Source organism: Nesoenas mayeri (assembly GCF_963082525.1).
Source record: "Nesoenas mayeri genome assembly, chromosome: 1".
Taxonomy (NCBI): domain Eukaryota; kingdom Metazoa; phylum Chordata; class Aves; order Columbiformes; family Columbidae; genus Nesoenas; species Nesoenas mayeri.
In genome coordinates this window covers 16,058,285-16,086,062 of record NC_137541.1, presented here as the reverse complement: position 1 = coordinate 16,086,062, position 27,778 = coordinate 16,058,285, and the positions used below count along the sequence as shown (strand labels likewise).

Here is a 27,778-nt window from a genome sequence, read left to right as displayed (position 1 = left end):
GGTCTCTGCTAGAGTTATTGCCTTGTCTCTCTCCCCTTCCACACTGAGCTCTGGTTCCCCCATAGCCGAGCAGACACATCTGTAATTAGCTGATTATAATCCAGACGTGGCACGCTTTGATACATCGCTACTCCATTAAAACTGGTTGATGTTTTTTTCTCCCTGCCAATGTCAACATCATTTCCCTCACCGTAGCCTTCACGCATGCCTTTTTCTCCTTCCAGCTTGTGACTGCAACCCTCGTGGCATCCAGACCCCGCAGTGTGACCGTGCCACCGGACAGTGCATCTGCAATGAAGGGGTGGAAGGGCCGCGCTGCGACAGGTGCTCCCGGGGCTACTCGGGCTTCTTCCCTGACTGCGTGCCGTGCCACCAGTGCTTCGCCCTCTGGGATGTGATCGTCAGCGAGCTGGCTAACAGGACGCAGCAGTTCCTGGATAGGGCTAATGCCCTCAAAGTCACTGGAGTCACTGGCCCGTACCAGCAGACGCTCAGCACCCTGGAGGAGAAGCTTGGTGAAATTAAAACCATCATTGCTCAAAATCCAGCTGCTGAGCCCCTGAAGAACATTGGGAATCTCTTTGAGGAAGCGGAGTGAGTACAGTTGCAGTTGCGTGGATAAGTCTAGTGTGGGAGGGAGTGGGAGAGCCAGCGAGCTGGGATTTACTGGAGTGACCCTGGCTGGGTGAGGTGCACTGGGGCTCCCGTGCTGTTGGAGCACCTCACCGTGCTCAGCACAGCGCTGAGCATCCGTCCCGCCAGCCGCATGCCAGCGGGGGAAGGCAGGAGCAGCACGGCTGCCGTTCTCTGGGCAGGGGTTGTCCTGCTCCCACTGCACACCAGGCAGCTAATTACTGCAGAGCCTCTCACGCTTGCCTTGCGCTCCCCCGGGGCAAAGGACAAACACTGCTATTATGTGAGAGAATGAGGAGGGGAGAGATTAAATTCCTGGATTTCCGTGTGTAACCGATGAGTTGGAAACTTGGGATCCTTTCTGAACTCTGTGTGGGGGAAAGAACCAGCTTCATAACAAAGATTGTTTCCATTTTTCTCAAAGTAGGAGCCTTCTATTTTGTTTCAGGGCTAAGCATACAAAAGATGGTAGTTTGTGCTTTTGCAGATGGGGCAGTTTAACACCAAGTAGGATTACAGATGCTTTCTAGCTGTGTGTGCAACTGCTTGAGCTTGTTTGGGCATTGTAAAGGGGACTGCACAAAGCCAAGGGGTGAGGATTAAAGCACAAATGTCTCAATTAGGGATACGCTTGTGCCCTGCAGCTCCCCCTCTCTAGCTGGAAAGCTGGGAGTTGCTGCTGGATCTGGGATCTGTGTGTGCTGAGGGAGGTCAGAGCAGTGCAGGGGCTGCTTTTCCCTAACTATATATATATATATATATATATTTATCTGGTTTTGCTCCCCTCTGACTGTATAGAAGTAGTACTGGGCTTTGAAGGACTCCTGGAAAACAGCAAGCTGTTGGGCCATTGAGAGCTGTAAATTGCTCACAGAGCTTAAATACTGCCTGATTCTTTCAGAATGCGGAAACACGGGGATCAGTGGGATCACCGTGGATGGGAATAGCTTCCTATGCCTGCTTGCGTTCCGCAGCAGCGCTGATGTGTAACATACACTTGCTTCGCCTTTTAGGGTTATCCCACGAGCTGAAGCCCGCTCTGTGGCTCACTGAGGCCATGCTGAATGCTGAGGGCAGGAGATTTTCCTTAATAGACCTAGAGAAATGGCTGACGAGGAGGCATCTTTACAGATGAGTTAAAAGAATCCGTTGTGTTAAAACTAAGGCTTCCCCCAGCCCCACTTCCTGCAGTTCAGATCTGTCCCATGAGCTCGTGGTAATCAAAACTGCATTTGTAGCTGTGTGGGATGGGAAGCAAATTATGTATGGATCATAGTAGTCAACCCTGACCTATGCAGTTGCCATGACACAAGAGCATTACACCAGTCCTCTGGAATCTGCCTCCAGTTAATCTTACACAAAGCAGCTGTTTTCTGAGCAATTTGGTGCTTTGAGTTTATAAACGTGCTGTAGATTAAAAAGCAGTTTTGTATGATAAAGGAAACAAACCAGTGTTTAGGTAGGCGTGTTGTTACATATCATAGCTCCACCGAGGGAGGACAGGTCCTGCTGTGGGAGAAGTTCGACACCGCTCTGACCACCACTGTGAAGTGAAGCACCGAGGCTTACAACCCTTCCTTCTCCCCCTGTCCTGTGCCTCTGTTTTACAGAAAGCTGACGGCAGATGTTACAGTTAAGATAGCCAACATAGAAGAAAACCTGTCAGCCTTAGCAGTGAAGAGCAACAGCACAGACACTGACCTGAGCGCGCTGGAGACAGATGCCAAAAGCCTAGACCGTGTCGTGAAAGAGCTTGCAGAACAGCTAGAGTTCATCAAGATCTCTGATGTTCGGGGTAAGCGTCACAGGGAGGGGGAGAAAGCACTGGGATAGCCAAGGATTTAATTAGTGCATGATTTTAAACACCAGGTTAATCTTCTAACTTATAATAAAGCACAGTTCCTAGGAGGGCAGCTTCTTTCTGTGCATGAGCAGGGTTGCTGATGCAAGCAGGAATTTTGTTCTGCCCCCCTCACCCTTTCTCTCTCCCTCTGCACATTGCAAAGCCAGCTGAAGTTCTTGAGGCACAGGGTTGTTTCAAAAGCTCTTTATTAATACATTTTAGATAAGACACAAAACCTGAAAGGGCAGCAGAATCCAAAATACACCTGGACATTTCCCTTGCTCTCCCCAGTCTGTTAAATTGCTGTTTCTGGTTGGAAAAACTACCTGGGTCTTGGTGGCTAAGAGCACACTGTAAGGGCTGAGTTCTTCTGAGCCACCCAAGCTTTGCATGCCCATTGGCACCTTGAAAGGGACCAAGAACCCAAATTTGCTGGAGAAAGAAGAATGCTAACAGATTTTTTGGAAATCTTGAAAGCTGACTTAATTCCAACTTGAAACAAAGGAATTATTATTTTTTTTTTTAAGATGTCCTGAGATTGTTCTCAGCAAAAGTGGGATTCTGCAGAGTAAAACAAGGAGGATGTAGAACGGAGGAGTCCAGAGCTTGTGGCGTTCTGCAGATTGTGCCCCCCAAACAGGGTCCCTCACACCCGCTCAGGGCCTCTCCCGGAGTTGTCCAAAACTAACAGTTCCATAAATCAGCATCTTTCATCAAGCAGTTGTTTCTTGGGAAAGCTCTGACCAGTTTCCAAGCAGTGACTCCATAAGCCAGACATCCCAGGGCAAGCAAGAAGAACGGGTGGGATAAATTAATCCTTAGAAAACAGTGTTGCCCTATAGATCTCCTTATGCCCTCAGGGCAAGCAGAATTCAATCACCGGGGTCACAGAAAGGCTTAACTTTAAAATCTAGCAAACTTGATGCACTGTCAACCAAGGAAGAAAGGAACCTTTTTTTTTCCACAAGAGGCCAAATTCTGTCATCTTTGCAATGGCGCTGAATACAGCTGCAGAAGCTAGTGTTTGCTTTAACTTGATATTCATATCGCTAACCCTCATGTGGCACCTGCCAGCCTCTGTAATATAAAGGACTTAGCGTTACTTTAACAGATTTCTGAGCAGCTCCATCTGATTTCTACAGGGGCCTTGGACAGTATCACCAAGTATTTCCAGATGTCCCTGGAGGCAGAGGAGATGGTCAATGCCTCCACTGTGTACCCCAACAGCGCTGTGGAGCTGTCAGCACAAACGCGGCAAGAAGTGGAGGACTTAATCAGCGAGAGGGAGGCCCACTTCAGGGCTAAACAAGAGGAGCAGTCCCGCCTTCTGGATGAACTGGCCGGCAAGCTGCAGAGCCTGGACCTCTCCGAAGTGGCTGAGAAGGTACGCGGCTGAGAATCGCTGGTATTATAAAACCTGTAGCAAAAATAAAGTGGGGTTTGCTAAGAGGTGCTGGCAGGGAGGAACTGTTTGGAGCTCGACAGTGTGAGATGCAGTTTGTTTGTGAAAAGTGCACATTTCTTGACTGATGGGGTATTTCATGGGCTAGACCAGGGCTGTTTGATCAGTGGGCTGTCAGACCTACTGGCTTTCAGGCACCAGCATTTCACATTGAGCTCCCTCCTACCTTTCCCTAGCCCTCAGAGAGCACCTGACTTTTCCTCCCCGCAGCTCTAACCCAAAGCTCTTTGCTGTGGATAGATCTCCCATGGGCCAAAAAACTGTAGTGAGTCTGTTGGGCTGAGATCCGTCCTCTTAGGCCTGTCTTCAGTCCATGTGCTTGTTTTCTCCAGGCTCTTCTCTCCTTTTTTGCAGTTCCATGGGTACAGGCTATGTGTGGGGTACAGGCTATGTGTGGGATACAGGTTATGTGTGGGGTACAGGCTATGGCTGCAGCACCCCGCCGGGCACTGCTTCTGCTCGCGCTGGCCTCCGCACACCATACTCCCGTCCTTCTGCTTGAGACAAAGCAGAATGTACAGGGAGCTGGAGTCAAAAGGGCATTTTCTCTGTTGAAGCTGCCTGCCCATCTGTAAATACCATGGAGGGTGGCTTTTTCTTGGGAGAGGCTGGGTGTTCCCTGGGTTTCGCTTTGAAGTCGGGCAGCTGCTTTCAGAGAGCAACCCGGCACAGGGCCAGCGGCCGGGGGCTGCTCATTAACTCCCCTGGGCAGCCCAGGCCTGTGCTGGAGGATGAGTTCTTCACACGCTGAATTGTCCCGTCCTGTCCTTTACAACTGCAGTCATCCCTCCCGACTCTCCCAGCCCTCCTCTGTTCTCAGCAGGGAAGACAGAGGCATCTTTTTGTTTAGCTTCCCTTCCCCTGCATTCCTGCCCCACTGTTCCTGAGGACTGAAGATCCTGGGTAGATGTTTATCAGGGCCATAAACACTGAATTGCTTGGAGGTGTAATCACGGGACACACACAAAACAATCTTGCTTTCTAGTTACCGCGGGTTGCATGCCAAGCAGGTAAGAGGGACTCATTTACACTTCACAGGAGGCAGCTGCTGCTAACTTGGCACAGCCCCCAGGTTTTCCCACAGTGTTTTTTTGGCTGCAAAGTAAGTGGTTAGTGACTATCATTTGGCAAAAGGGGTGGGGTGGAAAGGGAAAAGAACCTCACAGGAATGAGCAATTTTCCAATTTTCTTTCTGACTGAAACAACTCCTGAGTGATTTCATTGTCCAAAGACTTGACCAAGTGGACAATTCTCAGTACAATGTTGCTGATTAAAATAATTTTGCTTTTAAAAAAAAGTCTACCCTGAAATTTTATATGGGAACACATCCTTGACAACAATTCACAAACTGGGAAATGTTCTGGAAAGATGAAATCAGAGCAAACATTTGGTGGAAGGGAATGGGACAGCTTTTTAAGGGAGATGAAGAAAAGTTTCCTGTTCAACTTACTTGGAGCAGTTCAGCTCATATTCCATTTCTAGGCCATTAGTGCAAAGGAAAAGATACTACTCTGCACCAAACGTGTTCTTCTGTATGAAATAGCTGATTGGAATGGCCAGTTTTTCCTCCAGCAGTAGTGAAGACTGATTTCAAACAAAAGCCACACAGGCAGGAGTAGCTTCCAGCTTGAACCAAGGCTTAAGGGCAGGTTTTCAGTGAGAGATGATGTACAGGAAAAGTAGATGAAGAAAGCGAGGCAGGGCTTCCCTCATAACCTCCAGCTACTTCACCATCAGGGTGTTTCATATCTGTAACCAAGTTACAGGCAGGAAGGTGTGGGGGGGGCAGAAGAAAATTAAAGTTGTGATGGTACAGACCTGCAGCAGAAACCACCTCCCGTTTGCAGCTCATTTAGTCACACACACACACACACACACACACACATGGGGAACACACTGTGTTTCTGTCATGGTAGAGCAGTGTCCGACTCCATTCCCTTGTGGCTCAGCCATGGAAATAAAGCTGTGATTGTTTCCCTTTGTCAAATGTGTCTCTGCAGACATGTGGCACCCCCCAAGGAGCCTCTTGTGCCGAGTCCGAGTGTGGCGGTTTGAACTGTCGGACAGACGATGGAAAGAAGAAGTGCGGAGGACCTGGCTGCGATGGGCTGGTGACCGTAGCTCACAATGCCTGGCAGAAAGCCATGGATTTTGACAGAGACATCCTCAGTGCATTAGCAGAAGTGGAGCAACTCTCCAGAATGGTAATGTGCCAAATCAATTGTTAGATATTAAAAAACAAACAAAAAAAATCTTTTAGTTGTAATACAATTTTAGACACTAATTGACAAAGTATGTGCCTGGCTTATTTCAAAATACTTCTTTTCAGTTGTGTAATTTCATCATGCTTGTAAAGATCCTCAGAAAGGAGCATGCTAGAGTGAAGCTCTAAACATTAGCCTGAGTTGTTTAAACTAGCATTGCTGGTATGGATCATGGCCAGCTCTTAGAAGTGTTCGCTGAGTTTTATGAGAAAAACCATTTCTCATTACTATTACCTCTGACTCCAACCGAATTTTTGTTTTAAACCAGGCCTTAAATCATAAGCAAATATGCAATCAAGCCTTCTATTTTTCCTCTTTAGGTTTCTGAGGCAAAACAGAGAGCCGATGAGGCAAAACAAAACGCACAAGAAGTTTTGCTCAAAACCAATGCTACAAAAGAACAAGTGGACAGAAGCAATGAAGATCTGAGAGCTCTTATTAAACAGATCAGAGACTTCCTAATGCGTAAAAACCTTACATTTAAATTACATTTTAATTCTGGGTTTGTGAAAACTATCTTTAGCTCTGAATCATCTTCTAAGGGATAATGCAATAGTTGTGTGTCATTCCCCTGCTTCCAGCCAGACTTAGTGTGCATGATGAAATCTGGAACCAAGAGAAAACCAAGACAATAGGAGAGTGAGAGCAAACCGTAGCACATTCTTGTGTTTGTTTCAGCTGAGGCTGTTGTACTGCTGTAGTTTGCCGAGTGTGTTCCTAAGTTCTGACTATAAAGACTAAGTATTATTAAAGGGGAGGGAAGTCAGAAACGGAGTTTATCTCTCTGTAAGAAAGCAGGAGAGGTTAAATGAGGGCCTTGTTCGCTGGCGAGCAGCAGCATGGCAAACCCATCCCTCCCCTATTTGCACAAGGCTGAGCACACTGTTAGCACAAATACATTTATGTGCAGCTGTTGGCTTCAGGTCTCCCTCCACGGCCCCAGCGTGGTGTAGCTAATCACCGGGATCTTCAAATGGCTTCCAAGAGAGCCATGCCAGCAGGGCCTACGCGCCTGCAGGGCCTCTCCCGAGAGGGGAGCTTCACCCTATGGAAACACCTTGATTTTCTGTAAGTCTGGGGAGGAGGTTTGCCCCGTGACTTTCCTTCTTAAGGCAGCAGTTGGACAAGAATTTAAGTACTGAGACTTGATGGGGGAAGCTTTTACTTTACATCTTTATCATTTGTGTCCATCTACTAGAAGACAGCGCTGACCTGGATAGCATCGAGGCCGTGGCTAATGAAGTGCTGAACATGGAGATGCCCAGCACTCCCCAGCAGCTGCAAGCCCTGACAGAAGATATTCGTGAGCGGGTAGAAAGCCTTTCTGATGTTGAGGTCATTCTGCAGCAGAGCGCTGGAGACATTGCCAGAGCTGAAATGCTACTGGAGGAGGCTAAAAAAGCAAGGTGTGCAACCCTGGTCTGTATTAGCTGTTTTCCATCACCAGTAGCTTGAACGAGACTTCCATCTCATTAGATCAGAAAATGCAGAGTTTAACTTGTTCCAATGCAGATTCTCATTCCTTCACTAAGGGGTAAAATTGGCCCTTTGCAGTGTATGACTAGGTTTTTATCTAGTTCCAAGTAAAAGCATTTTTAGCATTAACATAGTTTTGCTCCACAGCAAAGGTGCAACAGATGTTAAAGTCACTGCAGACATGGTGAAAGCAGCACTGGAAGAAGCTGAAAAAGCTCAAAATGCAGCTGAAAAAGCCATCAAACAGGCTGATGAAGATATTAAAGGAACTCAAGACCTTCTGACCTCTGTGAGTTCTTTATAAGTATTTCTTAGATATAGAAAGAGCACCAAGTTTGCTATTTAGAAACTGATGTAAGCCTGTCTAGGGAAAGCTCTTGGGTGGTGCAAAGCAAAGACTGCACTTAAAATGAATCTAAACCAGTCTTGCCTTCACATAAACTTTTGAGTTGGCATGACAGATGCTAGGGGACCATTCACTCTTAATTTTCTCACCTCCTGTCCTGCACCAGTGAAGCTGAAGGAGCAGGATTGTAGCCCTCTCACGCAGCAGTTCTGCTGGGATCCCCGGAAAGTTGTACCTGTCACCACACTGGTAGTGTCTTGGCACAGCTCTGCTCTGTGTCACGCACCACTGCGGCATGAGACTAAAATAAACAAATGCTGGATTAAGGTAGTAATTACTGTAGTCTTGTCAGATTATGTATTTTCAGACTTGTTCTCATAGCCCTCACAAGAGCATCATGCTATCTATACCCATGGAGCTTGGCCAGCTTAGAAGATAGGCAGCTTCACCAGTCTGTTATTAAATGATGGGGTCAAATGTCAAACTTCAGTTTTGCTTGTGGATTAGACAATCCTTGCCTGTGTAATACAATCAGGTATTTTTAACTATGTTCCTTAACACTTTGGCAGCTCCATACATACCCCATCTTCAAGCAGTGGGCTCATTCATTCTGACTGCAATTTGCCATTTGTAACAAAGCTAAAACACTGGCTTTCACATCAGACCTGTGGACACAAACCAATTAGTTGATCAGGGCTTATCCAGAGAGCTTACTATTACAGTCAGTGTCTTTTGTAAACGTAACTGTTGTCCCTCTTTCTTAGATTGAATCGGAAAATGCAGCATCTGAAGAAACACTGAACAATGCTACCTTACGTCTGTCTGAGCTAGAGAGGAGTGTTGAAGACCTTAAGCAAAAGGCTGCTACAAATTCAGAGAACGTGGACAGTATAGAAGAAACAATTGCTACTGCAAAACAAAATGCTGAAGAAGTTAAAAAGGTGAGAAGCTCAAGAAAGATGCTAAGGGAAAGCCAACAAAACACTCACCCAGGTTTGGCCAAAGTAACACTAGTGAATACTTGTGATTTCATTTATTCATCAGGTATCGGGGACACAAAACCAAAACAAAACACACAAAAAACCACAAGCACTTAACGCAGGTACTGAAGATGAACTGCTTTTTACTTACTTTGTTACCAGATACAAAGTAGTACTGGGAAGTTTCCAGGTTCTAAAATAGCTGCAGGAAACCTGTCATGCTGTCCTGCTGTCAGCCTTTCACAGCTTTGTTTCTGTCCCTCAGCTTCACTATCTGCCACAGGTTAACTGGTAATTCTTTTTTCCCCTGTGCAGAGTATTTATGGTTCTACAACAATGGCAAGTTCAGGACAAACAACCTGCAATTTGGCATATACAGAATCAAATTACAAAAATCATTAGCTTGACATAAAAACACATAATTTCTAAATATCAGAGATGCAAACGTTGCCCTGCGACCACATGGCGTTGCTCCCAATGTCTGCTATACACCTTCGTAACACCAAAAGAATGCTCATTAACAAAACAATTGACAGATCTGCCAAAGGAAGTTTCATTGCTCCAATCTGTTGTCTCGAGTTAGCCCACCAGTCTCCGGAGAGGCGTTTTCTGCCAGGAAAGATGTATTATCCATCAAATCAATTATTTCTTAACACTAAGTACTATTTCAGGTGGCTGTCAAGTAAACACAAGAGACTTGCAGCATTGCTGCAGCTTGTTCACTTACTTATTGCTTGAATTCAGCTGGGTCACAGGACTTAATTTTAACCTCTCAGAGAAAAGCACAGCTGAGAACCCAACCTCATGACTTCTCCAGCACCTTCACCTACACAAACTCAGCAGCTTTTCTCACTACTGAATGGGTATAACAAGGGTATTCCTCCCTGTATGCAAGCACTGAACCATATGCAGCTTTCCAGCTGCACTAGGAGCCATGGCTTCCATTAGTGACAGAATTGTGTAACTGAATCCCAGAAATCCTTGCCAAGTATTGGTATTAAAGCCATAAACCAGCCACAGATCTGCACAAGGGCAACTGATGAGTCTTCACCCCAACTCTTACAGTCTTGGATATTAAGTAGGAAATAGCCCAACGCTGTTTCTGTTTTTGTTAACTGAGCTAACAGTCTGCAGACTTCCCTTTACACCCAGGTCAGTAAGGACAGAGGGAGGAAATGCAAACTCCCAATGCATTCGTTCCCTTTTGAATGAGCTCCATCTTGTGCTTCAATCCGGAACAACAGGTCCTCAACAGCGAGTTGAATGACAAGTATAAAACAGTGGAAGATCTCATTGCCAAGAAGACAGAAGAGTCAGCAGATGCTAGGAGGAAAGCCAGCATGTTGCAAGATGAAGCTAAAGCTTTGTTGGCTCAAGCAAACAGCAAACTCCAGCTACTGAAAGGTAAGGCTGTTCTGAGGAGCTAACTTGTCATCTTGGAATATGACACCATGTCATGCTGTTGCTACTCATCAGTAGTAGGGGGAAAAAAAAGGAAGTTAATTCTTTGTTACCGAGGTTTGATCTGCTTTCCTTATTCTTATGGACACATAAGAATCAAAGATTACCATGAAAAAGCTGAAGTGTACAATGAGACACAAACTTCTGGTGTGGCACTTATCGCTGCTCCCAGAACCACCTCAAGGAGGGAACACAGCTACCACACTTAGGACAAAGACTCACCCCTTCAAGCAGGATCCCTATCCTCAAACAGTGCTCCCCCACCCTAGAAAGCTGTTAAATGAAATCAGGATATGTCAGTCCCCGTTTACAGATTAATTTAACATTTCCCCTTGCCAGATAAAGTTGACTGGAACAGGAGGGGCCAATCTGCCCACAGCCACCAGGGAGAGAGTGAAGTTTTCCTTCTGGTTTGTCCAGTCCAGGGTCTCCTTCCCCTCAGCTGCTCCTGCACAGTTACAACTCACCAAATGGTCTTAACCATAACAAGCCAAAACATTTCACTGTTTTTAAAGCCACCGTACAACAGAGAATGACAGTTGTTACCATCATGGATTTCCACTTACATAAACTTCTTTGTTATTTTACGTCCCAGTGTTAAGGAAACAAAAAGGTGCCATTGCAGCTTTTTTTTTTCCTAATCGGATTCTCCTCCACAATAAAAATAAATTTGAGTAGTAGTTTATCTGTTACAATAATGATTTACATTTTACTGCATCAAACCACCCCTAATTACGCTGTTTTTCCCTTTCATTTGCTGACAGACTTGGAAAATACATATGAAAACAACCAGAAAGTTCTGGAAGACAAAGCCAAGCAGTTGGTGGAGCTGGAAGAGACAGTTCGCTCCCTCTTACAGACAATCAGCCAGAAGGTTGCTGTTTATAGCACTTGCTTATAAATGGGAGAAGGAGATGCTTGTGTTCCGGATGGGTTTTACAAGTATTACACTAGTTCTTTTTGACATTACACTAAGACTTGATAAAGTGAACAAGTTTTATATTGACTTTCAAGTCACAGAACCAAAGAAAAGTAACTTTTTGATGTTGAAAATAAACAGTACTTTTGTATCAATGTATGTACCTAGCATGACTCATTAAGTTCCTTCCTGTTTTCAGTAGCTGAAATGGACCATCAGTTAATCCTTTAGCAAGTCTTGTTTTTAAACTGGTTAGAGATCTAATAAAATCTTGGCTTCAACTACATAATTCTAAATAAGGGCTCCAATTACTATGAAATACAGGATGGTTGCTCAGAACAAAATTACAAGGGAATGAAGAAATACCATCCTTGTGTGGTTAGCTAGCATTTATGCCACAGGGCTCAAAAAGGATTATTTACCCTCTGCATGGTATCAGTTTAGGCTTAACACTGTTTTCATGTCACTGATTATGAAACACTTGATAGATGAAGTAGAAACAGAGGTCAGCACTGAAAAAGGTGACCATGGTTTACATTTCAAGCACTGATTTTATGTGACAAGCCAAGCTTGGAGGATCAAACCTCTCTGAAAAAGGAACTACAGAAGTTCACCAGCAACTGAATGTAAATCAGGTAAGGAGCTGTACACAGACAGCTCTCTGAGAATAGCCTGCACTTAACAAACACAAACAAGACCTTTTTCAAAGTGCAAGAGTAACATCCAGTTCACCATAGTTAAGATCAAATTATGTGTAGAACAGTGCAAATTCAGACAATTGTACAGCACTGCACAAATCGATTTGCAACATCCATCAGCTGCACAAATCAGCATTCAAAACTGCAATGTGCATTTATACATCCTGACTGCTAACTCTGACCTGAGGAATACATCTGCACCTCACCTAACCTTGACTAAGTCAGGACAACTATGGCAGAACATATCGCCACCTAAGCAAACTGAAGAGCAGTATGTTTAAATAAGTAACTACCTCTAAGGCCCATAGGATACAAATGCTGCAGCAAACAAATAAACAAATCACAGGAACTGGTTACCACACCAGCATCACACACCATTTCACTGCCAGTATACTTTGGCAGCTGTTAAAAATACTATTTGCAAGCTTTGCAACATTCAGACTTAACTACCATCACATCATTGACAGGTGGCTCAGTAGCTCATCTTAACTTCACAAACACTCTTTGTACACTAAACTAGAACAGGAAATGACAGCAAGAGAAGTAACAGTACAGTAACAATTTTAAGACCTTGAATTTTATTTTCAAGTGTTTGAGAAACTATAATCTCCAGTATAGTTTTAGCAGTATTCTTGATGAAAGTTTCCCAGTCTTTATAACTTCATTTAACATGTACAAAATGAGGTATTAGAATTTGTAACTGATGGATCTCAAGGCTGAACTGCAGTCAGACTCCCACAAGTACTGAGGCAGGTGGAGGCAACGGACATAAAGCTGTTCCTGAAAGAGCAGAGCTTCTACAAAGAACTTGTGAAGCACAAGCTTAACACTTAATAGCATTTACCTTCAGTGCGTAGAAGTGATTCAGAAATGCCAAGATCTATCAAAAGAATCAAGTTTTCTTTCCCTGACTATTGTTTCACCTTTGCTTTCCCTTTAGAAACTTCCTACTAACACCTGAAAGCAGACCCACGTTAATTCACTTAACCCAGCAGATCCATGAGTCGGATTATCTCATATCCTGGTGATAAGCTTAATGAGCTGTCATGGTTGAACTCCATCTACATTTAAAACAGGAGTTAAAAAAATTAAGAACAATATAATGGTGGTTGTTGATTAACTGATATCCTAATAAAATGGTAATGTTGGCATATATTTCCATCACTCAGTATGGATAATGGATCAATACTTGAATAAGATGCTCTAGAGAAAGGCAGAAGGGTATGACCATCTCTAACCACACAAAACCAAGTAGCTTCTGTACCATTTTCTGAATGCACATTTCTTATCTACTATTCCAATTGCAAAATGAAAAAAGGACATGCAAGATCAGCAGATATTAAGGTTTCCTTCAAGGCAGAGTAGCCTAATAAAAAGAAGAAATGGTACCCTGCAAAACAAAACTTAAAATGAGCTACTGGAATTGGGCACATTTCACATGCACATTAGGGATCTTCCACAGATGCCATTTGTTTGTGAGTTACTTCACATATTTGACAAACTAGACATGAAAAGGAATAACAAGGATGATGAGCAAACAAAACCCAAGACAACACTCCAGCCATGTTAAATATTTATTAAGCTCTCTTGCTACAGAAGAGACAGAAAGAGAGCACAAAATAGAAAACAGAAGAACAAGAGAAGGAAGTATGTCTTAATAGTGTGGAGAGCTGACGCTGCAGCCCTTACGTGTGGAAGGTGCAGAGTAACCCTCATGGCACAGCACTTCACAGCAAGTGCTGCTTCGCTACCCAGTTTTAGCGTTTCAAGTGGAACCCTTCAAAACAAAGAAGATTAAGTAGCAGTAAAATTAATTTTTCTTCCATCTTTAATTTCTCTATCAGCACTCAATTCTTCCCAATGAGTTTTCAATATGAAAACACGAGTGCGGAGAATCACACACAGAGTAATTTTCTCTTTAAAAAGTCAATATAGTTTTAATCGATCTATACAAGGCCCTCTTCTCCCAACATCCTAATACTACTAGGTCAAAGCAACTTTTGGTACTTGTATGTAAGAAGTAGTTTAAATACTAAAGTTAATCCTTTTGGAAGGAAACACATTTTTTTGTGCGGAAGTGACAGTGGCATTTTAAGTGCCAGCGGCATTTTAAGTGCCAGCATTCAACTGGTTTAGTCTATCACTACTTCAAATAAGAAAACACCAGGTATGCTGGACATTTCCTCAGAGCTTTGACCAGCATACCTGATAATCCCATGCAGCAGCAAAATGTTTGGTTTTGAAAAAGAGAACAATCTCTGTCAGGCTGTTTTTCTGCAACATTCATAATGTAAATAAACATGTAATTATAAGTATTTAATTCACAAGACTGGATAATTCCACTTGTTCCAAACTCTACTTGTTTAAATATTTGATGTTTAAAATGAAGAGATTCACTTAATTCAGTCCTAAAATCCTCAGACTCAGCCTTCCATAAGGGCCCCCAGTCTGTTTACAGAGATGTACTGTACACATACGAAGATCTGCACTTTCACTTTAGAAGTTGATAGCTTTGCCAAAAGATGCTGCTAGGTTTGCTTCCCTGAAGGCTTCTGACACCGTCTGTACAGAGCAAACACAAAAAGGTACAAGTCATTAATAGTTACAGGTAATTACAACATGTCTGTGTAATCCTGGTGTTCAACAGTGTTTAGAAAAAACTTACTGGATGGGCATGGCAAACTCTGGCTATGTCTTCACATGATGCTCCATATTCCATAGCAAGTGCAGCTTCATTAACCATTTCACCAGCACCCTGTAATTTAATGGTATTTGTAATTAGCACAAATCTTTATGCAGCTGTCCAGGTTCTCTTGAATCACTAACAGCTTGTAAATAAGCACCTTCTGCTAGAAAAGAAAAGTTGTATTATAACTAGCACTTCAAATGTTTTCTAAGTCATAAGTACTTAATCAATCTGGTGACTGTGCTCAAGCCTACCATAAATCTAAACATATTTCTTAATAAGAGTATTTGTTCTCTCATTATTGAGAGTTGCGCAAAATCTCAGCATTTTTCCACTACAAGATACTGGTCAGATAGTACCTGCACTCTGAAAGCTCTTAATACAGTGTATATTAGCACTGCTGAAACCTCCTCAAAATTCAATGCCCTCCTGGAAAGTCAGGTAATTAGAAAAGCAAAAGCATGTTACTACATCTGCATCTTTATTTTTATTTGTTGTATTTATGTGTATTTGCTCAGAGAACATTTACTTGAGAAGTCAAAACCAGTGATATCTCGTTACATTTTTAGCATTCAGATCCACAATCTTAAGATTTTTCTCCCAGCCATTTTCCAATGAAGTAAACACCAATAAACCAAAGTTGTGCTTCCTTTAAGGCATGCTGATTTTTAAATGACTGGTATTGTAAGAGAAAATAACTAGCATAATATTTTAGTATGTATTCCTATGGGAAATTATAAGAATCTAATTCAGAAAGAAAAAGCCTATCCACTAGTGTTGATGATATATTGATTCATAGGAATTCCTTTCCATGAAAATGAAGAGCAGTTTTAGTGTTGCTCTTAATGAAAGCTGTATAAAAAAAATGAATAGAAGTGTTTTCTAGGAAAAAAAATATTTAAAGCTAAGAAAGAAAACAGAGAGAGATCACAGTTTAACTTTGTAATGTGTGAGACATCAGAAAATTATACTTTTCCCAAATAAAGTTTTCTGATCTCTCATCTTTACAAAGGTTTTGTAATCAAAGTTCCGTAAGTTGCTGACTCCAGATTTGGTGACTGCAGTGTAAGGTTACCAGCTTTGCTGAATTCTGAAGTTCAGAGAGGGGAAAAAAGAAAACTGCGATGAAAAAGCCACAGTCTTCTCAGCTCCCTCGACTTCCAAGTATTTGGCAGTATTCATTACAACAAAAAATAAATTACTGAGCAGAGAAAACAATTAACCCTTGCAGTTCTAGGGGGAAAAAAATGCTGGGTCTAACACCAAAGTAACAGAAAAGTGGGAAGGAGGGCAGAGCTGGAGAACAGTAAATAAAACTGCCTATGGTGGACTCAAATCTTCCTTCTTTTTACAAGCACCACTTCTCCTAACTTGACAACTATTTTGCAACTGTGCAACACTAAATAAAAGACCTTTACAAGGCCAAGACAGCAGCACAGTTTACAATACTTACGGCGCCTAAGATGTGAGCACCCAGCATCTTGTCTGTTGATTTTTGACTAAGTATCTTCACCATGCCATCTGTGTCAGCATTTGTCTTTGCTCTACTGTTTGCAGCAAATGGAAATTTCCCAACTTTGTATTCTACACCCTACAGAACAGATACATGTTACTGAGTTAATGACCAACAAGAACAACATAACCATACATACCATTTGGTAAGTACAAGAACAGCACAATACAAAAATAAGACACACAGAGCAATGCATAAGAACAACCACCAAAAGGGGTATAAGATGGTATTAAAAAAAAAGATTAATTAACAAATTAACAATATTAACTTCACAGAATAAAAGTCATTAAGAGAACTGTGATCCTTGGGAGAGCGGTGTGCAGAGGAGAATCATTCAATCAAACACCCCCTAAGCAATAAATTCAGATGCAGAAATTCTCCTGGAAAAAGTAGCTAAACTACTAAGCAGTGAAACGACACCCAAGACGGGAAAACAGTTTTGCCCAAGAAGAAAACGAACAGTACCTCTTCTTTCAGCTGTTCTTCTGATTTGCCGACCCAGGCCACTTCAGGGTGGGTGTATATCACAGAGGGTACGCAGTTATAGTCAATGTGAACCGCTCCCCCAGCCATCCCTTCTACACAAATAATGCCTTCATCCTCAGCTTTGTGGGCCAGCATAGGTCCAGCAACTACATCACCAATAGCATAGATGCTATCAGATCAATGAAACAGAATGAGACGCTGTTTAAAAATATCCTAGCACATGTAAGCTACCTTATATAATAGTCAGTTTGAAACATGTTACTGAAAATTCTAATCAAAACAGATTAAAATACTAAATTTCAAAAGAAATATGAAGTTTAAAAGAGCAGTTTCCACAGAATGACCACACTTCAAGAAGTGTGAGCGGTATGAAACATACACAGTGACTTTTAAATTACAAAACTTCAAAGGTTAACTAAAACTCTTTAGCTCCTGAAATAAACAGAAATCTTTGTTTTAAGAAAACTCTGTTCTGCATTTAAAAACAAACAAACAAAGAGTGTTTTAGTAGGCTAAACTTTAAAAAATAAGTGTTCTGCTTAAATAAAAAAAAAGTTAGTCTTACTTACTTGGGAATTTTGGTTTGGAATCTGTTATTGACTGGGATTCTTCCCCTCTTATCAAGTTCAATTCCAAGTTCCTCAAGACCTAGATTTTTTGTGAAAGGACGTCGGCCAATGCAAACTAGGAGCACATCACACGTTATTACTTCTGCTTTGCCACCAGCAGCAGCTTCAACACTGTAGGAAAACAAGTAGCAAAAATGCAAAGCTGTAAACTTTCAGCATTGTATTTCTCTAACTAGTAACTCATATGATCCAGATGGTGACCTCCTGTCTGGATCTGGCATCCAAAACACTCGTATTCAGCCTGCCCCACGCTTCTGCCTTGCAGGAGCTGAGGAGAAGAGGGACGAAGGGACAATACCTCTTAACTACATTTGTTAACAACTCTCAGACACAGAAATTCAGGGTATACATCCACTAGCAAGTAGCATGACCTGATAGGATAAATCGGTACAGTAAAGTAATTGGTGTTGAGTACTTGACATCCAAACTACCTATATTTTGGGTTGGGTATGGTCATGTATCCTGACCAAGCTTGCTTCTGGTCCGAGAACCAAACACCTGTTAGAAGCTGCCCTGGTGCATCCCTCAAGTGCATCTTTGTGTTTAATTGCACCCAGAACAAGTGTGCGTCACGTGCTCCAGGAGCACAAGAACCAAAGCATGGTAAGCAGGGATGAGTAGGAAGTGTGTTTCAAAAGCGTACTCCTGAACCCAAATGAAACTCTAAATAAATGCAGAAACAGACTACATGAGAGATCCAGCCAGCATCAGCATGGTATAAAAAGAAGCCCAAATGCAGGAGCTTTACAATGGTGGAGGACAGATTATCCCGAGGTATGGCAACACAGCAAATACAAGTCACCATACTAAAATTTCAGTGAAAAAACATTTAAGCTTACTTTTGTTAAGTAACATAATTTTCTTAAAACTCAAAACTACAGTTTCTGAATAGAGATTGACAAGAAAAATAACAGAAGTAATGTATACATATGGACTTTCTTAAAAACAAGTTTGCTTTACATCTTTTTATGTTAGCTGTTCATCCACACGTATTCAAAGGGTTTGAGTGTGGCAATTAAAAGACACACTAGGATAGTTTCATTTATTTCTGCTCAAAAGCAATAAAATCTGCCATGCTTACTTTGAGACAAGAGAAGGTACGGACAAAATAACCCTTCCAGTAAGCAGCCAAAAATTAATGGCTTGAAAATGACAGTATGGACAATTATATTTATGTTAATTATACCAGAAGCAAAGATCTTCCATGAAAATAATGATTTAGAGTTCTGTATTTGTTACTGATCTCACTATTACAACACTGGATTTATACTAGCACAGCAACTCAAGTCAATGAACTGCTTAAAAAAAAATGTACCAGAATGTATTTTTAAATAGGCTTAATGGATTGGGAGGAAAAATATATATGGCATTCCGTTAGTTTTATGTTAAACACTTACGCTACATCAATTTTTCCATCTGGTTTCTTGGTAGCACCAGTAACTTTGGTGTTCAGTTTAAACTTAAGTCCCTGTTTCTGAAGAATACGCTGGAAGTTTTTAGAGATCTCCATGTCAATTCCCATTCCACCAACATGGCCCATGAACTCAACAGCTGTCACATCTGCACCAAGGCGCTGCCAAACTGAACCCTGTAGTCACAACAATATAGGTAAAAAGAGATTTTGAAGAGCAAACTTCAGATTTCTTTAACATTTACCACAGACTGTAAATTTTTCAAAAGCAAGACAACAGCAAACTGATCACTTTTTACAAATGTTACAGTGTAGAATAAAACAAGTCCAACTGTCCCATGTTTTTTCGCTCAACCAAACATCACAGCAACACAATCAAATACCACACAAAAAAATAACACCCTGTTCCTTTATAAATTAAAGTCCAAGTGGTTTAAACATCCTCTCACCAGTTCCACACCAATGACTCCTGCACCAATGACAACCATCTTTTCAGGAACTTTTTTCAGTGAGAGCGCACCAGTGGATGACACAATATTATCTTCATCAATCTAGTAACAAAGAAAGCCACAAAGGGATGTTTACAATCTCTTTTATACATGACATATGAAGTACAAAGAGGGTGAAGTGCAATCATGCAAAAAAGTATTACACATTAAATTACGTGGATATAACACATGGAAAAAAAGCACCATGAGGATTTCAAATACGTACAGTAATTCCAGGGAAGGGAGCAACTTCTGAGCCTGTGGCTATAAGTATGTTCTTTGTGTTGATAACTTGTGTGCTGCCATTATCTGCGGTTGCAGTGACTTGGTTTTTGCCAGTTATTTTTCCAAATCCAGATACATGTACAACCTTTAGTAATCAGAACACAGTAAATTCAGATTCAAATTACTTACATAAATTATGCTACATTTAATCTGAAACTCACTAAAGCTTTGGAGAAGCTGCTAACACACACCTTTTTATCACCATCTGGTACAAATCAGAGAGTAATTGTATACTATTCTTTTAAGTAGATTGAGAATGAAGGAACGGTTCATTTAAAAAACTTCCTACAAGAGAAGCGTTACAATTCTGCCCTTGCTGAGTCAGTCACCCCAATTTATGTGGCTAGAATACAAAAACATAAGCAAGAAATTCAGATCAGAAAAAAACATGGATATACCTCAGTATATAATCCAAACTAACCTTGTTTTGTTTAAATAAATGAGCAATTCCACCTGTTAAGGCCTTCACTGCACCACTCTTCTGTTCCATCATCTTCTCTAGATTCAAACGGATTCCTGAAACTAAGGTTACAAAAGACCTCCTATAAGTATTGCAGTGTTTTTATTTAAAAGAGCTAACCTAAACACAATTAACAGCTCTGACATAGTAAGATGTATTGAATGGCCCTACTAAATGCTCAAGGTTACATTCAACAACTCTTATATTAAAAAATAGTACAGAACTTTTAAAATATAACTTATATATTCAGGGTTCAAGGAACAGACACATGTCCCCAACCCTCCAACAGACAGATAAAGGACATTATTTTAAGCCTAAAAAGTTTTCTGACCAGAAAACTATAGTAGTCAGATTTGAATGATTAAACTTGCTTGTTGATGGAAACCATTTATGCCAACGGGCACGACACGTAGCTCTTCACACTCACTTTCGATTCCTCTACTAGCGAAATCTTTCCCATGGGCCAAGTGATACAGATGTGAGTTGTTCAGCAAGGCCTAAAATACACACAGAAAAATGTGAACTGGGACATACTTTTGTAATTGAATTAATTATTCTTTATATTATCAGAAAAAAACCCCTGATAGTATTTGCAAAACATTCTCATTATAAAGAAGTCTGACATATGTATTTTAAAAGGTGGATTTCAAACACAGAAATTGTACACCACATTTCTTACAAAAGTGTTTTATAAAGTTATGTATTTAACATAAAAGTAGAAAACAGTTAAATTCACACCTATCCTTTTTGCTCATTTCACATTGGACACAACTCCACAAGGATGAAAAAAAAACAAGAACAGACTTTAAGGAGAGGAAAGAAAGATGATTTTGACTGACTCATGGGAGAATTTCCTTATTACCCTAGACAAGAGGTTACTTGTGAAAAAAAGGATACAGAAAAACTGGACGAGGAAAATCTATACTGAAATCCCTATTTTAGCCTATGTAGACATATGTGAGTTCGATTTAGCAGTTGAGGCATTGTGCTAAAGTTACAGATGGTTTAGAGCTAGCTCAGGTCACTGGACATTCAAAATCAAAAATTAAAGTTTGAATAGTTTTTATAATGTTTATAAATCAGTGGCTTGAAATGCAGAAACCTGTATTTTGATTAGAAATAGCAATATAGTGAGGGAGAGATCTTGGTAAGAAAAATGATGTCTTTCACTATAGCCATCCCAAACATGAAATGATCAGTATCTTTTCAAGGACATCAGTCCAAGTCTGCACAGACTGAAAGCAGGTACAGTAAAACATTCAAAGCACATTTTGAGATAACTGCCTTATATACACACACTTGAGTAAAATTAATACTGTCACAATAAGATAATTCCATTTGACCACTGCGCATCCTGTCACAACCCTGAGTCTGTAACCTCCAATATGGTTGAAGACACAGCCACTGTGTCTTCACATTGCTGAATTTATTTGAATTCAGCAATTAAAATAAAAGAAAAAATTCCATGCCAAATGTATTCTTTTGGGTGGCTTTTTGGAAAGGAGTTTTTGAATAGTTCATTTTTGCCTCAGCCTAAGTATCCACTTCTCAAGAAACTTATTGTCACTCAAAAATATTCTGGATAGCATCCAAGTTTAGCCATGGGTTAAGAGATATTTTCTTAAGAACTTCAAAGGATTAAAAAAAAAAGGACTCAAGAAAAAAAAGTTAGTTAAATAGATCCTAGCAAAGTTCCCAGATGTCAAAGTAACACTGTGTTGATCAATACTTTATTAGTGAGTTTTTCCTCAGTATATTAAGAGATTCTGAACTTCATTAGAACTATTAATACAATGTTTAAGAAAAATAATATATCTTTTTAAAAACTTTCTACTTATGCTGCATTTTCTCCTACCACCCTAATGGAACCTCTCTGAGCAAACAGATTGGAAACAGAAATGTAGTTAGCAGGGATCCTGGTAAGAAAATTATGTCTTTTACTACAGCATTACAAACCTGTCATCACCAGTGTCTTCCTTCAACTGCTGGGTGCTAATGAGGTAGACTCATTAGCACCCAGCTAGATAGACCAGATCAGACTAATAAAGCTCTCCAGCAATAGCACTGTTTTTACAAGGCCTTAGTTCTGACATTACTTAAAACTGGACAGACAATATCAAATACTAGGTTCTTCTGAATTGCTTCTTACCTCTCCTTTCTCCTGCAGTGCACACCTTGCACTCTTCCTTTTCTCTCCCCACCTGCACTCTTCCACACTGCCCCACTCTACAGGTCATCTTTTGGGGCTAGTGAGGATACCATTTTAGCCTAGACTAATACTTCAAGAGCTAATCAACTAGGTTTTTGTCTATAGTCAATGGAGAGAGACAGCCCTCTTCAGAGCATGGCATCCAGCCAAAAGCAGAGTTCATGACTGATCAGAGGTGCTTCTCTAGTGACACAGTCCCCCCTAGTGACACAGTTAGCATCTTTTAACGCAAGAGCATCACCTTGGACAAATCTAAAGGTTTATTTTGCACAAACTGATGTAAGGTGATCAAAAACTTCACATAGTACCACCCCCTGAAACACTGAACACTGTAGTCAGTTATTGGTCACAACACAGACTCAACAGCTCAGAGTGCCAAGATAAATCTGTATGCATGTCTGGTTTTCATTTTCTTCCTCTCTTTCTTTTGAGAAAGCCCACAAAACGGAGTTGGCAAACAAAACATTTATGTTGAGCAAATAAAATTTTAACCCTGTTATTTGTTTGGATCCTTAGCTCATTTGGATTGCAATTGCAATTTTTAAAGAAAGTACGTCAATCTTGGAAAAAGATTAAGGAGATGTTTAGGAAGTGATACATGTAATATCTGTTGTTTTAATAAAGTTACAACAAACTATGTACACTTACCTTGGATGGAATACATCCAACATTCAAACAGGTTCCACCTAAGGTTTGATTTTTTTCCACACAGACAGTCTGAGGAAAAAGGGGGGAAAAAGAACTTTTTAGCAATAGTATGCCACAATTTTATTACAGAGTACCTGATGAATTAGAATTCATGACAAAGACCAGGCATTTATCCAATAACTCTTCCTCTAAAAGTATGAAATTAATTTCATTCCTAGATTTATTTTGTATCTCAGATTTCCCCTCCCTCATATTTTTTTTCTTAAGTTAAAAAACACAAAATGGCTCTTTGCAACAAAATTCTCTACCAGAAGAGTGCCACACTCCCCACTGCGCTATTGATACTTTCATAAAAGTTCAAATGCTGTTGTTCTTCTTCAAAAATCCACTAAGTTGCCTCAAATACAACATTCAGTTCTGTGAAGGATGCTACCCTTACAAATTAAAAAAAAAAAAACCACACCCAAAAACACCTGCAAAAAATGTAAATAATGCAAAAGATTCCTAAAAACAAGTAATCACAAACAAACAACACACAAATGAACTAATATATGTTAAAAATCACATGAGGGAATCTATTCTTTAAAGAAAATAAAACCCCTAAACCACAAATGACATTTCCGTCTCTAAACACACTATCCTGCAAGACCCTTTGTTATAAGGTTGTGCCAATTATCTAGAAATAAAGGATAAAAATCAAGTAAAGCAACATCAAGCAAAAAACAGGTCAATATCAACAAGGACAGAAAAATATTTCACTTCCTTGTGATCAACTTGCCAATATCAAACTGTGCAAAAACAAACAAAAACACCACACAAACAACTGACAAAATTTCAAAACCAGATCACTGGGAGGGTGAAAGAGTATTGTAAACCTTTTATATAGAAGCAAAAGAATTGGCATCTCCTTCTTTGCAAAGTGCATACATGTTCAAAATAATAGTTCTTCGGTTTACACTCTAAGAGCTGCAACCTGCTGACAGAAGTGACTACCCCGGTGAAAGTCTTTCATAATTTCTTTTAAATTCCTGCTTTTGTGCTAAAATACAGATGGTGGTAACATGAAGAGCAAGATTCACCATATCAAATCACAGAAACACATTGAGACATGCTATCTACCTTTCCTCCTGTTTTCAGCACGTGATGTACGTGATGACAAACGTACATGGCAGAAGGCCTCAGTCTCAATTAAAAACTGTAGCACTGAGCACCTTTCTTCTCAGGCACTAATAGCTCAGTAACAACACACATCTAAAAGCAAGACTATTTATGAAGAAAAAAAAAGTGGATAAAGACAACTCGATTATCTGCACTAGGTCACAGGCAGATGTAAAACTTCTTAATGGAATTTCAAACATTTATATTTTGGTACAGGTAGACATTAGAAGTCTGAAAGATACCCAAGAAACCCAGTTGTGGGACTAATGACCCATGAGAGACAACACTCAGAATTACATAAAAGCTTAGGTTGAAGGGAGCTCCTCTGGGGGCACCTAGTCAAACCTCCTGCTCCAAACACAGTCAATGTCAAAGATGTGGCTTAGAGCCTTGCACAGCCAAGCTCTGAAAATATCCAAGGGTGAAGACTACACACTCTCTGGGTCCCTGTTCTAGTGTTTCACTGGAAATCCATTCATCACCAGGAGTTCCTGTCCTTATCAGGTGGTCTGATCAACTCGTTTTTGTCTTGAAGTCCAAGTGCCGCAACTCAGAAGCACTGAGACATACTAGCCAGCAGGAATATGCTCAAGACTGATAGCACCATCTTCTCAGATTTCAACATAAGAATAACACAATGCCAAGAGATTAAGTTGGTCTCATATCAAAGAGTGAAGGAAAAACATCCTGCAAAAGTCACACTCCGTATTTTCGTAAGTTTAGAAAATCTGAAATACATTACACACATATAACTCTCATATACTCAACTAAAGGACGCATCATTAGTACACATAAAATTTGCCTCTTTCAAAAGGCATTTAAAGACAGAACAGAGACAAACATAAATAAATGTAAATTAGATACCATAATATTTCTATATTCTTATTTTTGCCTCTAAAATTCTCACACGGCAATGGAATTCCTCTACTCACATTCAAAAACATCGGTTCAACACTATTTTTTCCACTTTTGAATTCCCTCAGTCTGTTCTTCAGGACAGTTTTTCAGCGGACTTTTTGCCACTGTCTCTTTCCCCAACCCACTCCCCCACCCCTTTTCTTTCTTTGGAGAAAAATTCCTCCCTAGCATCCTTTTTCACTTTATCTTCCACAAGAGTACAAGCCCACCACAGTTACCACTTCCAGCCAAAAGCAAGCTGTCCTGGGCAGCTTGGTCAGCAGCAGGGCTACAGACAGTAAACCTTCACATCTCCATTTCCACGTCTCAATAATCTGGGTAAGCAAGGTAAAGATTACCGACAGGTCAATAGCATCTGGTGGCCGGGGACACGACAGAACAACTTCAGTTTTTCAATATCACACAAACACCTTTCAAGTTCATCTGGATGAATACTCTGTCACCTGAGCAAGGTCTCACCTTAAATCCAAGCTGAGCTGCTTTGATAGCAGCAACATAGCCTCCAGGACCAGAGCCAATAACTGTGACATCGGCATCAACTAGAACACAGAATATTTGAGTTATTTTTGTTTCAGCAACTAAAATTTTACTACAGGAATACCAGATTAGCGTTTCTGAAATAATCAGTGTTTGAAAATACATTTTGAAAGCAAAATAGCCATTAACATTAATGCAACTTAATAAACTGAAATTAGATAAGTAAATTACATCTCACATCTGAAAATAACTTTTTGGACAAAGGGAAAGGTTGCGTGGAGGTATTCATTGTGCAATAAAAACAGCCAGTCTTAAATTCTACAGGGCAAACGATGTAAAATGAAATGAAGAAATTCAATTCTGTCTGACCAATCACTCTTCTTATAAATCTTTTAAGAACTTAACCAAAGATGTCTGGATAGCTTATTAAAACATTTTTTCAACAAAGCTTCTATTGATATTTAATGCAAAAGATAAATGCTCACTGAATGTCATAAAATCAGTAGTTTGTAAAGGAGAAAATAGTTCATATCTTGTAACCACTATATCCTTTGGAATATCAATTACCATCACTGTTTGTATGTTATTTAAAGTTCAACTTCTATTTATAGCTTTAGCTCGACATCAAGGCAAACAAGCCACTATTTTTCATCTAAATCTCCATGCTGACATGGATTCCACTGTCACCTGGAAGATTTAGTCTAAGTTTGAAGCACTGTTGGCTTTTTGTAGCTTTTTTTTTGGGGGGGTGGGGGGTGGTTAGGTTTTTTTTTTTTTCAAAGAAACTCTTCACAATTAATTACCTTGATCTGCATAGGTCCTTTGTGGCACTGCACAAATTCCCTGGGGACCATGATGAATTCGATCAAAATGGCTCCTCTAGAAAGGGAAAAAAACCCTTAGTTTTAAAAGTTTATGTCTACCCTTGAAGAAAAATAAACACTTGGCCACACACAGATGAACGGTTGGAGTCAACAGTTAACCAAGACAGGAACAACACAATTTAAGCACAGAGGGCAGTGGCTGGAACAAGAGGTGGAAGCCGCTCTGCAGCCTGGCTGATGGCTACACCTGTGTGTATATCAGCCTCGCCTCAGGCTGCCTCTAACCACACAAACTTTCAACCCTACACACGGGGCCTCAGACAATTTGATGACATAAATTACACAGCCACAGGGGCTTATGAAGAGTCTTCTTGTTCCATAACCATGCCCTTTGGCTGCTTCTCGTCGACAGGCCACATTTCAGAGGTGGTTCTGGAGGACAAGATTTTTGTTATTGTAATGGGACAGCACAGTTACTACCAGCACTGATCACCCCGTAACTGGAGCACAGGACGTTCCTGAAAGCTTCTGAAGCCGCCGGTGCTGTCCGAAGGCGGGAAGGGCCCTGACAGCCCCGGCCTCCACGGCCACACGGGTCTCCGCCCCCGCTCCCTCCGCCCGCAGCCGCCGCGGGCCGGGACACGCCGCCTCGGCTCTCGGGAGGACCGACAGCCCAGACTACCGGCAGCAGGGACCAGGCTCCGAGCCCACGCACCGCCCGCCTGCGGCCCGGCCGCCCCGCGGGCCCGGGTCACCGCAGCCGGGCCGAGGCAGCGCCGGGCCAGGAGCGGCTCCCGTTCCGTGCGACGGAAGCGACGGCGGAGAAGGGCGGGAGCCGCAGCCAAGGCCCGCGGCCGCCCTAGGGCGCCTGCTCCGGCTCCGCCCGCCCTCATGCTCGCTCCCGGCGGAGGGGGGCGTGTGGAGAGCCCCAGGCCCGAACTCCCAAGCGCGGCGCGCCTCAGCTCCCCGCCCGCCCCGCGGCAGTGCCGTCCCTGCCGGCGCCGTACCCGAGTGAGCGCGCAGGAGACGCGTCCCCAGCGCTGCATGTCCGCGGCCCGCGCCCTCACCGCCGCCGCAAGGACTCCGCATACGCGCAGGCGCGGTGGGGCGGGGCGGCGGGAGGAGCCGGCACCGCCGCGCGACGGGGCCCCCTGGCGGCGGCGGCCGCCCGGTGCAGCGCTGAGGGCGGGGCGCGGGGGCGGGGCCTGAGGGGGCCGGGGCGGGGACATGCAGATGAGGCTCTTAAAGCGGCAGGTGGCACTGACACTGCTGTAGCTGACCGAGGCCACAGGCAAACAGTAACTCACCTGTCCCAGCTGTACACAAGTGACTCCTACAGGGTTTCCTTCTCCCAAGCGTCTGGTAGCAGTGTGAGCACGCTGCCATTGGCTTTTACTTGTTGACATGCCATTTGTTGATAGCAAAATCCATCGCCACAAGATGCAGAGCATTCAGACCATGGACAAGTTACCCATCTGTTAGAGGATCACAGAATGTCAGGGAT

At 41.9% G+C, this 27,778-nt stretch overlaps 2 protein-coding genes across 2 annotated transcripts in view; one reads left to right on the top strand and one right to left on the bottom strand.

The window, feature by feature from the left end:
* Window positions 1–11,366, top strand: part of LAMB1 (laminin subunit beta 1) — a gene marked incomplete at both ends in the record, with an annotated part of 44,252 nt that extends 32,886 nt beyond the window's left edge. The window contains 10 exons of the mRNA XM_080360225.1: window positions 225–594; window positions 2,244–2,428; window positions 3,619–3,860; window positions 5,939–6,142; window positions 6,523–6,667; window positions 7,401–7,608; window positions 7,826–7,967; window positions 8,789–8,965; window positions 10,249–10,408; window positions 11,230–11,366. Of these exons, the coding sequence (XP_080216351.1) occupies window positions 225–594; window positions 2,244–2,428; window positions 3,619–3,860; window positions 5,939–6,142; window positions 6,523–6,667; window positions 7,401–7,608; window positions 7,826–7,967; window positions 8,789–8,965; window positions 10,249–10,408; window positions 11,230–11,366 (1,970 nt within the window). The remainder of the gene's footprint in view (window positions 1–224; window positions 595–2,243; window positions 2,429–3,618; window positions 3,861–5,938; window positions 6,143–6,522; window positions 6,668–7,400; window positions 7,609–7,825; window positions 7,968–8,788; window positions 8,966–10,248; window positions 10,409–11,229) is intronic.
* A 2,277-nt stretch (window positions 11,367–13,643) lies between these two features.
* Window positions 13,644–27,347, bottom strand: DLD (dihydrolipoamide dehydrogenase). Its single transcript, XM_080363882.1, has 14 exons — window positions 27,282–27,347; window positions 26,254–26,329; window positions 25,433–25,512; window positions 22,898–22,966; window positions 20,468–20,537; window positions 20,002–20,102; window positions 19,522–19,665; window positions 19,257–19,358; window positions 18,794–18,984; window positions 17,337–17,507; window positions 16,747–16,936; window positions 16,222–16,359; window positions 14,748–14,837; window positions 13,644–14,644 (listed from the first exon to the last, which is right to left on the bottom strand). The coding sequence occupies exons 1-14, from the start codon at window positions 27,318–27,320 to the stop codon at window positions 14,579–14,581; spliced, it is 1,527 nt and encodes a 508-aa protein (XP_080220008.1). The 5' UTR covers window positions 27,321–27,347; the 3' UTR covers window positions 13,644–14,578.
* Between the last annotated feature and the right edge of the window lie 431 nt (window positions 27,348–27,778).

Bases quoted from the DNA above. Each gene is read 5' to 3' on its own strand.
- DLD (XM_080363882.1), bottom strand. From the start codon at position 27,320: ATGCAGCGCTGGGGACGCGTCTCCTGCGCGCTCACTCGG. The intron at 20,538-22,897 runs GTAAGTGTACAT...TGTGTATTTTAG, and splicing joins TTGGATGTATTCCATCCAAG to GCCTTGCTGAACAACTCACA. The intron at 18,985-19,256 runs GTGAGAGGATGT...TTGTGACTACAG, and splicing joins GAGTCATTGGTGTGGAACTG to GGTTCAGTTTGGCAGCGCCT.